This window comes from Lagopus muta, chromosome W (genome assembly GCF_023343835.1).
Source record: "Lagopus muta isolate bLagMut1 chromosome W, bLagMut1 primary, whole genome shotgun sequence".
Lineage (NCBI taxonomy): Eukaryota > Metazoa > Chordata > Aves > Galliformes > Phasianidae > Lagopus > Lagopus muta.
The window spans coordinates 4946872-4962190 of NC_064471.1; the positions used below are offsets into that span (position 1 = coordinate 4946872).

Sequence of the window (15319 nt, forward strand, 5' to 3'; positions counted from 1 at the left end):
ACTTGCCTTTTAACAGCCCCATATGGCCAGTGCGTAAAGCCAGTGGAGAATGGAGGTTGGCGGTGGACTACCGTGGCCTGAATGAAGTCACACCCCCACTGAGTGCTGCTGTGCTGGACATGTTAGAACTCCAGTATGAACTGGAGTCAAAAGCAGCTAAGTGGTATGCCACCATTGACATTGCTAACGCCTTTTTCTCCATTCCTTTGGCCAAAGAATCTAGACCACAGTTTGCTTTCAGCTGGAGGGGCATTCAGTATACCTGGAACCGTTTGCCCCAGGGGTAGAAACATAGTCCAACCATTTGTCATGGGCTGATCCAAGCCGCACTGGAACAGGGAGGTGCTCCTGAGCACTTACAGTACATTGATGACATTATTGTGCAGGGCAACACAGCAAAGGAAGTTTTTGAGAAAGGAGAGCAAATAATCCAGATCCTTCTCCGTGTTGGTTTCGCTATTAAGCGAAGCAAAGTGAAAGGACCTGCCCAGGAAATTCAGTTCCTAGGCATAAAGGGGCAAGATGGCCGTTGTCACATCCCGACAGATGTGATTGACAAAATCACTGCTATGTCTCCACCCATTAGCAAAAGAGAGACACAATCTTTTCTGGGTGTAGTGGGCTTTTGGAGAATGCATGTTCCAAACTACAGCCTCATTGTAAGTCCCATGTATTATGTGACGCGAATGAAAAATGAGTTTACATGGGGCCCTGAGCAGCAGCAGCATTATCAGGTGTCGCAGAAGAAGTAAAAGTCTGTGTGGGGTCCTGAGCAAAAGCAGGCGATTAATCCTTAGCAGATTAAACTGGAGATAGCTTGAGCTGTGGACCTGGGGCCAGTACGGATGGGACAGGATGTAAATAACATCCTCTACACTACTGCTGGAGACAAAGGTTCCACTCATAGTGGCGAAGAGCTTCAGGAGAGACCTGTGATCGACCCCCTTGGATACTGGAGCCAAGAGTACAGGGGGTCTGAAAAGTGCATCACCCCAACTGAAAAGGAGATCTTAGCCGCGTATGTGGGGGTTTGGGCTGCTTCCAAAGTAATCTCTACTGAAACACAGCTCCTTTTAGCACCTCGACTGCCAGAGCTAAACTGGATGTTTAAAGGAAAAGTTTAAACCCATAGCGCTACTGATGCCACTTGGAGTATGTGGATTGCGTTGATTATTCAACAAGCTCAGATGGGGAACCTCAGTCACCCAGAAGTCCTAGATGTGATCGTGGACTGGCCTGAAGGTTAAAAGTTTGAAACATCACCAGCAGAAGAGGCCCCACCATATAATGAACTACCATACAATGAAAAGATATGTGTCCTGTTCACAGATGGATCATGTCACATTGTGGGGAAGCATCGCAGATGGAAATCTGCTGTGTGGAGCCCCACACAGCAAGTTGCAGAGGCCACTGAAGGGAAAGGAGAATCAAGCCAATTTGCAGAGGTAAAGGCTGTCCAACTGGCCTTAGATGTCGCTGAATGGGAGGGGTGGCCAATGCTCTATCTTTACACTGACTCATGGATGGTGGCAAATGCCTTATGGGGGTGGTTACAGCAGTGGGAGCAAAATAACTGGCAAAGAAGGGGTAAACCTATTTGGGCTGCTGAACTGTGGAAAGACATTGCTGCCCGAACAAAGAATATGGTTGTGAAGGTGCGCCATGTAGATGCTCATGTGCCCAAGAGTAGGGCTACTGAAGAACAGCAAAATAACCATCAAGTAGACTGATCTGCCTGAATTGAGGTGGCGCAAATGGACCTGGACTGGCAGAACAAGGGTGAATTATTCCTAGCTCGGTGGGCTCATGAGACCCCAGGCCATCAACGAAGAGATGCAACATACAAATGAGCTAGAGACAGGGGTGGACTTAACTATGAACGCTATTGCACAGGTTATTCATGACTGTGAAACATGTGCCATCATCAAACAAGCTAAGAGGATGAAACCTCTCTGGGAGGAAGGGTGATCGCAGAAGTATAAATATGGGGAGGCGTGGCAGGTTGATTATATCACCTTGCCACGATCTCACAATGGTAAGCGTTATGTGCTTGCTATGGCAGAGGCAGCCACTGGGTGGCTTGAAACATATGCAGTACCCCATGCTACTGCCCAAAACACCATATTAGTCTCGAGAATCAAGTCCTGTGGTGGTATGGCAATCCAGAAAGGATTGAGTCTGACAATGGTACTCATTTCAAAAATTCTCTTGTAAATACTTGGGCCAAAGATCATGGCATTGAGTGGATTTATCATATCCCAGAATCACAGAATCACAAGGTTGGAAACGACCTGCAAGATCATCTAGTCCAACCCTACCTGCATCCCCTACCATGCACCAGCTTCTGGTAAAATAGAACAATACAGTGGGTTGTTAAAAACTATGTTGAAAGCAATGGGTGGCGGAACATTTAAGCACTGGGAGAAGCATTTGGCAGAAGCCACCTGGTTGGTTGGCACTTGAAGATCTACCAATTCCCGTGGTCCTGCCTGCTCCATACATACTGTAGAGGGATTTAAGGTCCCTGTAGTACATGTAAAGAACACGTTGGGAAAAGAGGTTTGGGTCTTCCCCGTTTCTGAGATGGGCAAACCTCTTCGTGGAACTGTTTTTGCCCAGGGACCTGAGTCCACTTGGTGGGTGATTTAGAAAGGTGGGGATTTTTGATGTGTTCCACAAGGGAATTTAATGTTGGGGGCGTGTAATCAGTAATTCTGTGTATATATTTATGTGTGTGTGCATGTGCGCATGTGTGTGTGTTTAATGCTTGTTTATTTTTGTTTTTTTACTTTGTGTATATTAATCATGATGTAGTTATTTGGAATAAGGGGTGGAATGTTACAATTTTATGGTTTTTGGTTACTGGTATTCCACATCATAACATTGTGTAGTGCACTGGGAGTTTAAGAGTTAATGCTCCAGTTCTGGGTACCTGTCCCAGAAGAGAACTACATACTCCAGAGGTCATTGAGTTCAGAGAGAGGATATAAGTTTTCTTAGATCATCTGACCTGTCCTTTTTTGGATCTTTCCTGTCTGTGCTGCTCGACCCGACTGCATGTCTCACCTCAGCATTATGGTAAAGTCTTCTGTTTTTGGATACTCTCTCATTATATTTGATCTATGAGCTTCAATTCTAATTGTATTGTATTGCAGTGTTTTATCTTGCATTCCAGTGCCATATTTAGTAAATTAGTTTGTTTCTCCTATGGTAGTTGCCGCTGTTTTAAATTTCTTTGGGGTCCCCTGTTTCCCTTTCCTGGAGGTGTGGATTTGCGAATCCCTCTTCCCCACTAGTCATGGAACCGGGCCAAACCAGCCCGTAAAACATTGATGTGGAATACCGATAACCAAAAAATCATAAAACCATGTCACCTCTTCCTCCAAAGCTCTCTGCCCCAGGTGCAACCTTGCCCATGGCAGAGATTAGAACTGGATGATCTTTAAGGTCCCTCCCAACCATTCTATGGTTCTGCAGTTCTATGATTTTTAAGGTCACTATCATGCCTAGGTTTGTCTCTCCACTGAACTGGGCCAATGTGTGGGTGCACAGGTGTCTGTATTCCACTAGGACCTAGACAGGTAGCATCACATGACCTGGTGGTACCAAGGCTCTGTCTCCAAACATGACATATATTTAAACACATGTAGAAAACACAAAAAAATGCTGTTTCCACATGAAGGAAACATGCAGGTGTTTTTTATTAATTCACCTTAAGCTGGTTCTTCCTCACTTGTGCTTTCCTGCAAACTCAGATGTGTGCATATTTAAATGTGGCTGAGCTAATGTTTTCAGATTAAGTTATGCTCCGCCAGTGCTACTTTCCACTGGTGAACACTGGGGACAAAGTACAGCACAAAGCAAATATTCTCCTAAGGTCTTGTAATGTGTGGAGCTGCCATTCTGTAAATACTCCATTGCCCTGACATCTCCATGAATCCCTTCACCCACTGGACTTGCTAAGAACCTGCAAGACAAGAGCCCACTGATTCCTTGGGGTCCTTGGGATGGTTTGGGAATGAGTCCCATGCAGAGAATCACCCAAGTAAAGTAGGGATTATTTCTGCCCTGTGGAAACCACTTGATCCAATAATCTCACGATGGTGGAGTAGAGGGAAACTGTCCTACATCACCCATCTCAGGCACTATCTTTGATCAGCAGTTGACAGTTTGAGCAGATTTCACATATGTTTTATCAAAAAAAAAAAAGTGACACGCTTTGACCCTACTTTATTGCACTCTTCTATTACCACTCAGCAACAGTTGAGAAAAAAAGGTGCAATTGTACCATAATTGACTGGGATGCAGGATATCTTCAGATGATTTACTGCCAGTTTTGCTGGAGCCTCAGTACATAGTGAGATTATGGTTAACCAGAATGGACTGATTTCAGTCATCCCAAATTCCCAAATTGCTACCACAGAACAGACTGGAGCACTCCTCCTTGACCCTCCCACACTAACTGCTGTCGCTGGTTGACCACTGAACCATGGAGATGTGATGAGGTTATTGAGTATTTCAAGTCTTCTGGAACAGAATGGAAAGGAAATGAGGTAAACTGAACTGTAGATAGTCACCCCAATGTCTGCCCTCTTGGGCACACCAAGCAAGACAGGTGGGTACATCCATCACACATTATCCAAAGCCATTTTGAAGCCCTTGAAAGGAATCTAGCTGAAGGCACAGTCCATTCAGAGCAAACCAAATATTGCATCTCAATAAATCCCTTTGGGTAGGGCATGTTGAACAGACATGCGCAGTGTCAGTTGAACCTGGTTCTCATGCTCACAAAGACTAATCCACCACCACATCCATCCACTTCGTGAAGGCCAGTAGGGTCCAAGACACAGATGCTGCACCCCTCCAAAGCCTCCAAGCTACACAGAGCTGGTGGTTTTCATGCAGAAAGGTTTACCTTCACCCAAGATGAGAGTTCAACCAGCCGTAGGGACTTCTCTCCTGCTGAGGACATGTGGATGTTGGATGTGACATGGAGTACCAGTCAAAGTGGTGGGCCAGCCCAGATCACACATTGGCCTCAGAGCCATTGTATTTTAGGTATGGGATGGTATAGGATGAGCACTGGGCTGCTGCCATGGCAGTCTGCTCAAGGTGACATGACAAGCAACAGGAACACCTATCCTGCAGCTCCTCCCCACCTCTAACAAAGCCATTCTGCTCCATGGGTCAAGTGTATACTTTTATTTCTTAATGGAACATAAACTCCTTTAGAAAAAAAAACACAATCTGGATAAGAACATGCACAGAAAAAGACACCAATCTCGTGGTTGTTTTTTTTTTTTTTTAATTTGGCATTTGTCATTAGCATTTATATTAAAGCAAAGTGCATCTTATTTTTCTCATTTATACACATTGCACATTACATAAATAATGATGCTTATAAAATGTCTTTGTATTTACAAGTAATAATATATTTATATATAACATAAAATACATTTTTTTCTTTAATAAATCTCAGTTTTTTTTTAAGGAATCCTTTTTTGTGTTTTCTTTCCAAAGCACTACAATGCCAAAGTTCCGATGTGAATGCTCTCTTGTTCATTTAAACCTTTTTAGAAAAATAGCTTATGTTAAGTTCTAAACATGCTCATTGAGCTAAGAACAATGTAAAAGTATCATACGTGTATATGAATTCAAGAAGAAATGAAAGCACAATGGCATCTCCAGATATAATTGTACCAGCATAACTTAAGTCAACAGGTTCTGACAGACTCAACTATCCTTTTTCTTTTTCTTCTACTATCTCCAACTATCTTCTTTCCTTTTTCACTTTTTCTTCCCCATTTGTTTTTATTTTGTTTTGCTTTGTGGGTTGTTTTTTTTTCAGGCTTATGTCATGTTGTATCTCAGCTCCAATTGCATAACATGAGCCATGCATGGTTTCTTCACCACTGTTTTCTCCCCTTCTACCAATCCATGATGATAAAATGGTGGAAGGATGAGTGTATGGATGGACAGCGTACAGGATAGACACAGGGACAAGACGCAAACCTAACAACAATGACCCAATGACAAAACTCAATGACAGAAACTACACGGGTGGGATAAGACCTGGTGGGAAGTTTGTGCACCATTGGTGGTAGCTACATTGGATTAGCACTTCCGGGTAGGGGTGCCACCAGCACTGGGATTGGAGAGTGTGAAAAATAAGGGGATCCCATCATGCTACCCAAGAGCAAGTGGCTCCCAACCCACCCATCACATAGGATAATCCTTTTGGAAGTGGGAAATGGTTATTGTATACAGTCTGCTCCCACTCCACCCTTTACTTGCCCTTCTGAGTTACTGGTTGTTCACACTTTAAAAAAATAGATCTATTTATCAAATACCTGGATGAAAATCTTTCCATAAGCTATTTCTTAAAATGGGAAATGACAACAAACAAAACAAGAACAAAAAGGTTGCATGAAAAGCAAGCACTCGGAAGTAATAACAGCAAAGTAGTATGAATGCTATGAGTCTGCTCCGTCTCATGTCATCGATCATTAAAAATAACTTCCAACCAGCAAGGGCAGCTGCTGATGAACTGCCTGGTATAGCATTGGCCCCAGCCCTTCACAAAGCTGATCTGCATGGTAAATCCAGTCCATGGCTGCTGCATGAACTCGTGGTCATTTGGCCTCTGCAGGCTGCATGCCTTCTCATAATCAAAAGCCTTGATGGAAAAACCAGGGAACACTTTGTGCACCAGCAACGTCCTGGAGTCAGGGTTGTCCAGTGTGGCCGACTTGATGAAGATGGGGTAGCTGCTGCGGTTGTAGACCCACACGCCGTCCACCTCCTTGGTGAGCTGGATGCCGTACCCGATCTTGCTGCGTACCTTCTGCACCAGCTGGCTTTTGTTGTCCGAGTTGAGCTGCCCGAGACAGAAGCCATTCCCCTGAGGTAGATCATAGAAGATATCCAAGGAGGGCTCTTGGACAGAGTACAGCCGACCCACACGCATCTTCTCTTCCCAGTATGCCACCACACACCAGTGTGAGTGATCCCCCATCTCCTGAATAACTTGAGAATCTACAGGGGGAGAAAAAAAGGATAAGGAGAAATTGAGGACTGGGGGCTATCGTGATCCAAAAGCGATACGACATCATAAGGTCCATCTCTTCATGATGCTCTCCACACACACCCTGACACCTTCAGCACACTGGAGGTGCCCATGGCCAGCCTGCACAGGGCCCTGGGCAAACTGGTAAGGTGGGAGGTGACACTACCCACGGCAGGGGGTTGGAATTTCAGGGTCTTTAAGGTCTTGTCTAACTCAACCCACCCCAACCGATCTATAAGGTCCCTCCAACCCAGCAATTCCACGATTATGTGACCTTCAAGGTCCCTTCCAACAGAACCATTTGCTGGTTCGAAGAACTAAAAGGTCCCCATTCTGTGGCTCCAACATTCTGTAATGATTTTATGATCATTGTGGGAATCAAATGTTGTTTCAGCATTAGAATTGGATTAAATTATTTTTATTTTATGATCTCCGCAATCATAGTTCTTTTTGGGAGTCCTTCTACTTAACCTAGGGAAGATCTCTGATAAGTTTCTGTATATAGGTGTATATATGTATATTTTATCATACACACTGCAAGAATATCCTGCACGAGAGCAAACCAGAGAACAAGCCATGGCATGCCCAAGGAAGCGCCTGAAGAGACATTGGGAAGGCCAGACATCATCCCCCAAGTGCTCTTTGATTAATGATGACTTTAAAGAAAATTGTACTTTTGCCATCGCCCTTCCCTCCAGAGAGGTTTCATCATCTTGGCTTGTTTGATGATAGCACATGTGCAACAATCATGGATAACCTGTGCAATGGCATCCATAGTTAAGTCCACCCCTCGGTCTCTGGCCCATTTGTATGTTGCATCTCTCCCTTGATGACCTGGGGTCTCATGGGCCCACCGAGACAGAAATAATTCACCCTTGTTCTGCCAGTCTAAGTCTATTTGAGCCACCTCAATTCTGGCAGCTCGATCTACCTGATGGTTATTTTGCTGTTCTTCAGTAGCCCGACTCTTGGGCACATGAGCATCTACATGGCGCACCTTCACAACCATATTCTTTGTTCGGGCAGCAATGTCTTTCCATAGTTCAGCAGCCCAAATAGGTTTACCCCTTCTTTGCCAGTTATTTTGCTCCCACTGCTGTAACCACCCCCATAAGGCATTCGCTACCATCCATGAATCAGTGTAAAGACAGAGCACTGGCCACCTCTCCCTTTCAGCGACATCTAAGGCCAGTTGGACAGCCTTTACCTCTGCAAATTGGCTTGATTCTCCTTTCCTTTCAGTGGCCTCTGCAACTTGTCGTGTGGGGCTCCACACAGCAGCGTTCCATCTGCGATGCTTTCCCACAATACAACACGATCCATCTGTGAACAGGGCATATTTCTTTTCATTCTCTGGTAGTTCATTGTATGGTGGGGCTTCTTTAGCACGCGATGCTTCTTCTCCTGGTGGTGTTCCAAACTTTTTACCTTCAGGCCAGTCCATGATGACCTCTAGGATTCCTGGACGGCTGAGGTTCCCCATCCGTGCTCGTTGTGTAATCAGTGCAATCCACTTACTCCAAGTGGCATCAGTAGCATGACGGGTGGAGGGAACCTTTCCCTTGAACATCCTGTTCAGCACTGGTAGTCGAGGTGCCAGAGGAAGCTCTGTTTCAGCACCGATTACTTCAGAAGCAGCCCAAATCCCCTCATATGCAGCTAAGATCTCCTTCTCAGTTGGAGTGTAGCCCTCTTCTGACCCTCTGTAGGCTCGACTCCAGAATCCCAGGGGTCGGCCTCGGGTCTCTCCTGAGGCTCTTTGCCACAAACTCCAAGTGGGACCGTTCTCTCCAGCAGCAGTGTAGAGGATGTTCTTTATACCCTGTCCCGTCCGTACTGGCCCCAGGGCCACGGCACAGGCTATCTCCTGTTTAATCTGTTCAAAAACCTGCTGCTGCTCAGGGCTACATGTAAATTCATTTCTCATTCACGTCACATAATAAAGGGGGGGTTACAATGAGGCTGTAGTTTGGAACATGCATTCTCCAAAAGCCCACTGCACCCAGAAAAGATTGTGTCTCTCTTTTGCTAATGGGTGGAGACATAGCAGTGATTTTGTCGATCACATCTGTCGGGATGTGACGACGGCCATCTTGCCACTTTATACCTAGGAATTGAATTTCCTGGGCAGGTCCTTTCACTTTGCTTCGCTTAATAGCAAAACCAGCACAGAAAAGGATCTGGATTATTCGCTCCCCTTCTCAAAAACTTCCTTTGCTGTGTTGCCCTGCACAATAATGTCATCAATGTACTGTAAGGGCTCACGAGCACCTCCCTGTTCCAGTGCGGCTTGGATCAGCCCATGGCAAATGGTTGGGCTGTGTTTCCACCCCTGGGGCAAACGGTTTCAGGTATACTGAATGCCCCTCCAGGTGAAAGCAAACTGTGACTTACATTCTTTGGCCAAAGGAATGGAAAGGAAGGCATTAGCAATGTCAATGGTGGCATACCATTTGGCTGCTTTTGACTCCAGTTCATACTGGAGTTCTAACATGTCCGGCACAGCAGCACTCAGTGGGTGTGTGACTTCATTCAAGCCGTTTCTGAAGGGATGCTTTTCCTTTACAGCTATTAACACTCGTTCCCAGAGGCTGGTAGCCTACTCTGATGTCCTCGAGTCATGAAGGGACAGAATCAATCCATATTTCTGGAGTGACCGGGGGCTCTCAAGAATTGACTGTGTTGGAGGCTGAGATAAGCCTCACTGGTAAGGACTGGCAGAAACATCCTATTGTGACGGGCCCAGGGGCTCCATGTATACTAGGTATTGATTATCTCAGAAGGGGGCATTTCAAGGATCCTAAGGGGTATCGATGGGCCTTTGGAATAGCTGCTGTGGACACAGACAACATTAAGCAGCTGTCTGTTTTGCCTGGCCTGTCAGAAGATCCGTCTGTTGTGGGGCTGCTGCGAGTAAAAGAGCAACAGGTACCGATTGCTACAAAAATGGTGCACAGGCGTCAGTACCGCACCAACAGGGATTCCTTGCTCCCCATTCATAAGTTAATTCGTCAACTAGAGAGCCAGGGAGTGATCAGCAAAACTCACTCACCTTTTAACAGCTCCTTATGGCCAGTGCGTAAAGCCAGTGCAGAATGGAGGCTGACGGTGGACTACCGTGGCCTGAATGAAGTCACACCCCCACTGAGTGCTGCTGTGCCGGACATGTTAGAACTCCAGTATGAACTGGAGTCAAAAGCAGCCAAATGGCATGCCACCATTGACATTGCTAATGCCTTCTTTTCCATTCCTTTGGCCAAAGAATGTAAGCCACAGTTTGCTTTCAGCTGGAGGGGCATTCAGTATACCTGGAACCGTTTGCCCCAGGGGTGGAAACACAGCCCGACCATTTGCCATGGGATGATTCAAACTGTATTGGAACAGGGCAGTGCTCCTGAGCACCTGCAGTACATTGATGACATCATTGTGTGGGGCGATAGAGCAGAAGAAGTCTTCACGAAAGGAGAGCGAATAATCCAAATTCTTCTGAGTGCTGGTTTTGCTATTAAGCGAAGCAAAGTGAAAGGACCTGCCCAGGAAATTCAGTTCCTAGGTATAAAGTGGCAAGATGGCCGTCGTCACATCCCGACAGATGTGATCGACAAAATCACTGCTATGTCTCCACCCACTAGCAAAAGAGAGACACAAATGTTTCTGGGTGCAGTGGGCTTTTGGAGAATGCATGTTCCAAACTACAGCCTCATTGTAAGCCCCCTTTATTATGTGACGCGAATGAGAAATGAGTTTACATGGGGCCCTGAGCAGCAGCAGGCTTTTGAACAGATTAAACTGGAGATAGCCCGTGCCGTGGCCCTAGGGCCAGTACGGACGGGACAGGGTATAAAGAACATCCTCTATACTGCTGCTGGAGAGAACGGTCCCACTTGGAGTTTGTGGCAAAGAGCCTCAGGAGAGACCCGAGGCCGACCCCTGGGATTCTGGAGTCGAGCCTACAGGGGGTCGGAAGAGGGCTACACTCCAACTGAGAAGGAGATCTTAGCCGCTTATGAGGGGGTTCGGGCTGCTTCTGAAGTAGTCGGTACTGAAACACAGCTACTTCTGGCACCTCGACTGCCAGTGCTGAACTGGATGTTTAAAGGAAAGGTTCCCTCCACCCATCATGCTACTGATGCCACTTGGAGTAAGTGGATTGCACTGATTACACAACGAGCACGGATGGGGAACCTCAGCCGTCCAGGAATCCTAGAGGTCATCATGGACTGGCCTGAAGGTAAAAAGTTTGGAACACCACCAGGAGAAGAAGTGTCACGTGCTAAAGAGGACCCACCATACAATGAACTACCAGAGAATGAAAAGAAATATGCTCTGTTCACAGATGGATCGTGTCAGATTGTGGGAAAGCATCGCAGATGGAACGCTGCTGTGTGGAGCCCCACACGACAAGTTGCAGAGGCCACTGAAAGGAAAGGAAAATCAAGCCAATTTGCAGAGGTAAAGGCTGTCCAACTAGCCTTAGATGTCGCTGAGCGGGAGAGGTGGCCAGTGCTCTATCTCTACACTGACTCATGGATGGTGGCAAATGCCTTATGGGGGTGGTTACAGCAGTGGGAGCAAAATAACTGGCAAAGAAGGGGCAAATCTATTTGGGCTGCTGAACTGTGGAAGGACATTGCTGCCCGAACAAAGAATATGGTTGTGAAGGTGCACCATGTAGATGCTCATGTGCCCAAGAGTCGGGCTACTGAAGAACAGCAAAACAACCATGAGGTAGACCGAGCTGCCAGAATTGAGGTGGCTCAAATAGACTTGGACTGGCAGAACAAGGGTGAATTACTTCTGTCTCGGTGGGCCCATGAGACCTCAGGTCATCAAGGGAGAGATGCAACATACAAATGGGCCAGAGACCGAGGGGTGGACTTAACTATGGATGCCATTGCACAGGTTATTCATAACTGTGAAACATGTGCCATCATCAAACAAGCCAAGAGGATGAAACCTCTCTAGGAGGAAGGGTGATGGCAAAAGTACAAATATGGGGAGGCATGGCAGGTTGATTATATCACCTTGCCACGATCTCCCAATGGTAAGCATTATGTGCTCACCATGGTGGAGGCAACCACCGGGTGGCTTGAAACTTTTGCAGTATCCTATGCTACCGCCCGAAACACCATATTAGGGCTTGAGAAACAAGTCCTATGGCATCATGGCACCACAGAAAGAATTGAGTCAGATAATGGGACTCATTTCAAAAATTCTCTTGTAAATACTTCAGCCAAAGATCATGGCATTGAGTGGATTTATCATATCCCCTATCATGCACCAGCTTCTGGTAAAATTGAACGCTACAATGGGTTGCTAAAAACCATGTTGAACGCAATGGATGTCGGAACATTTAAGCATTGGGAGAAGCATTTGGCAGAAGCCACCTGGTTAGTCAATACTAGAGGATCAATCAATCGCGATGGTCCTGCTAGCTCCCTACATACACTCAAGGGAGATAAGGTTCCTGTAGTACATGTAAAGAACATGCTGGGAAAGGCAGTTTGGGTTCTTCCAGCTTCTGGAAAGGGCAAACCTCTCCGTGGTACAGTTTTTGCTCAGGGACCAGGATCCACATGGTGGGTAATGCAGAAGAATGGGGATGTCCAATGTGTACCACAAGGAAACTTGATGCCGGGGGAGCGCAGTCAGTAATTCTATATATATATGTATATCCATGAGTGTATAATGCATGTTAATCATTTTTTGTTTGTTTTTATATATATGTGTATATATTTTAAACATGATGTAACGATGTAGAATAAGGGGTGGAATGTCATGGTTCTATGTTTTTGTTTTTGTTTTGTTTATTTATGGTTTCAGTATTCCACATCAAAACATCATGTATTGTAAGGGGTATTACAGTGTCACTGCCCCAATCCCAGGTACCTATCCCTGTACATTACAGCAGTCACGGGATCTGACCCTTCCGGGTGGGGGGGGCACTCTCTTGCTGCCTTGCAGTGGGTGCTGGAGGGTGCTTTCCTTGCTGTTCCAAGCTTTTCAAGTTTGAATTGTTGCCGCTGTTCTTTTCCTCCCTTCCTTCCTTCCCATTTTTGTGGGACTGGGGTGGGGGGGGAGGGCAGAGGCCTGTCGCCCCTGTCACGGACATAGATTGATCTAGTCAACTCCGTGACAACTGCGGGTCCCCATGCTTCTATAACCTTTCCTAAACCTCTCCATATCCCCTGCCAGTCATCATTCTCTAGTTTTGGAGGAGACTCCTTCCCCGTATTACGAATGAATTGGAATACATTCAGGAGAATTGATGACATGCACACCAACATGAGTATTAATTCAAGATTCGAAAAACGTTTGACAAACCGAGAAGAAAACCCGGAGACTGGTCTGAACATCGTGTTGTTTGTAAAATTAGCTATTCCATTTGGGATGTAGTAGTTTTTGAAATTAGCTATTCCATTTGGGATGTAGTTGTTTGTGAAATTAGCCATTCCTTCTGGGATGTAAATGTCAAAATTCAAATCATACCACATTGCAAGTAGGTAAAACATAGGTGTCTCCATCAGTGTCATTAGGTAGCTATATACGGATGCAATTCCAAAACACGCAAGTGTGAGCTGGATTATTGGCCAGTAGGTTGTGAGTAACACCATTGCTTTAAATCCTTTACACAGTGCCCCCACGATAACGAGTGGGTTCATCGGTGGTGCCTGCTAAAAAGGGGTGAATGAATTGAAGCTAACAAGAGGAGGGGAAAAAAAAAGAAAAAAGGCACTACCCAGACTAAGTAGTGCTCAAAGTTTACAAATATCCCAGAACACTGGCAGTACGCCTAATCTTTCAAGGTCAGGTTTTCCAGCACAGAAACCTGAACTACTGATAATGCTCCCTAACGAAGCTCTCTAAGAGCAGAGAGAAAAAAAGATTCGTTCTAAAAGCTAAAAAGCAGCGAGCCGCATGTTAGGCGCCAAAAATCTGTCACGGAGTTGACCAGATGAATCTATGTCCGTGACAGGGGCGACAGGCCTCTGCTCTCCCCCCCCACCCCAGTCCCACAAAAAATGGGAAGGAAGGAAGGGAGGAAAAGAGCAGAGGCAACAATCTATGAAGGAAAACTTACTTTACTATAATATCGGAATACAAGATAACACAATATATACAATTTAATTGAAATTGAGATTAATAAATCAGACAAGATGAGAGAGAGAGTTCCCGGGACCGAGTCAAACCTGAAAAGCTTGGAACAGCTAGGAAAGCACACTCCAGCACCCACTGCAAGGCAGCAAGGGAGCGCCCTCCCCGCCCACCCGGAAGGACCAGATCCCGTGACTTCTGTAATGTACAGGGATAGGTACCTGGAATTGGGGCAGTGACACTTCAATGCCCTGTACACCACATGATGTTATGATGTAGAATACTGAAACCTAAAATAAAAAAAAACAAAAACAAAAACAAAACAAAAAAAAACATAGAACCATGACAGGTGTATATATGTATATTTTGCCATACACACTGCAGGAATATCCTGCACGAGAGCAAACCAGAGAACAAGTCATGGCATGCCTGAGGAAGCGCCTTAAGAGACATTGGGAAGGCCTGACATCATCCCCCAATTGCTCTTTGTTTAACGATTACTTTAAAGAAAATCACCATATCAATAGGACAAGGAGAGCACGGAGACATCTTGGAAACAACAGGATGACTACTGACTGGCACCAGATAACAAATAAATTAATAAATAAATAGCAAATGTAAACCTTCTGATAAGATTGTGAACCTGGAGTACCCAGCCATGGGGAAACGGGAGGGGGGAGGCAAGGGGGAGAAAACCGGGTATAAAGGCTGTCATGATGTGTCCATAGGCGTGCTCCTGCTTGCAGGACACCCACCATTGCAATTGCGAATAAATTCTGCTTTTATCAGAGTTACTGTCCTGACAAAAATTACTTGGATATTTCCATCAAGTGCAAGTTCAGCGTATCACACCCGGTAATCCCCCTTTGCTGACTTCAAGTGGCATTGGTGAGCTGGTAACTGTGCTATGCCTCCCATCTTCTGCTGAGATGGAAGAAATTGAGACACTCAACCAAGATGGAAGGGATGGAGAAGTGATGAATTTGGCTGAGTTCTTCAAGGAGTCACCAGGAATTGAAGCAAAGTGCAAGAGCACTGAGCATGCCCAGAGCTAATCAAAGCCAAGGGAAATGGACACAAAATAGGACAATGTCCCTTCTCTCCTAACCTCTCAGGTCATTCACAAGGTCCTTGGGCAGGGGAACAAACAAATAGAAA

The 15319-nt window shown here is 45.7% G+C and overlaps 1 protein-coding gene across 3 annotated transcripts in view; it reads right to left on the reverse strand.

The window, feature by feature from the left end:
• Positions 1-377: 377 nt before the first annotated feature.
• The window catches only part of LOC125686438 (mothers against decapentaplegic homolog 7-like), a 55533-nt gene continuing 40591 nt past the window's right edge, over positions 378-15319 (reverse strand). For all 3 annotated transcript variants that reach the window (XM_048930415.1, XM_048930414.1, XM_048930413.1), the window contains exon 4: positions 378-7035. In XM_048930415.1, coding sequence (XP_048786372.1) covers positions 6497-7035 — 539 coding nt within the window. In that variant the 3' untranslated portion in view covers positions 378-6496. The remainder of the gene's footprint in view (positions 7036-15319) is intronic.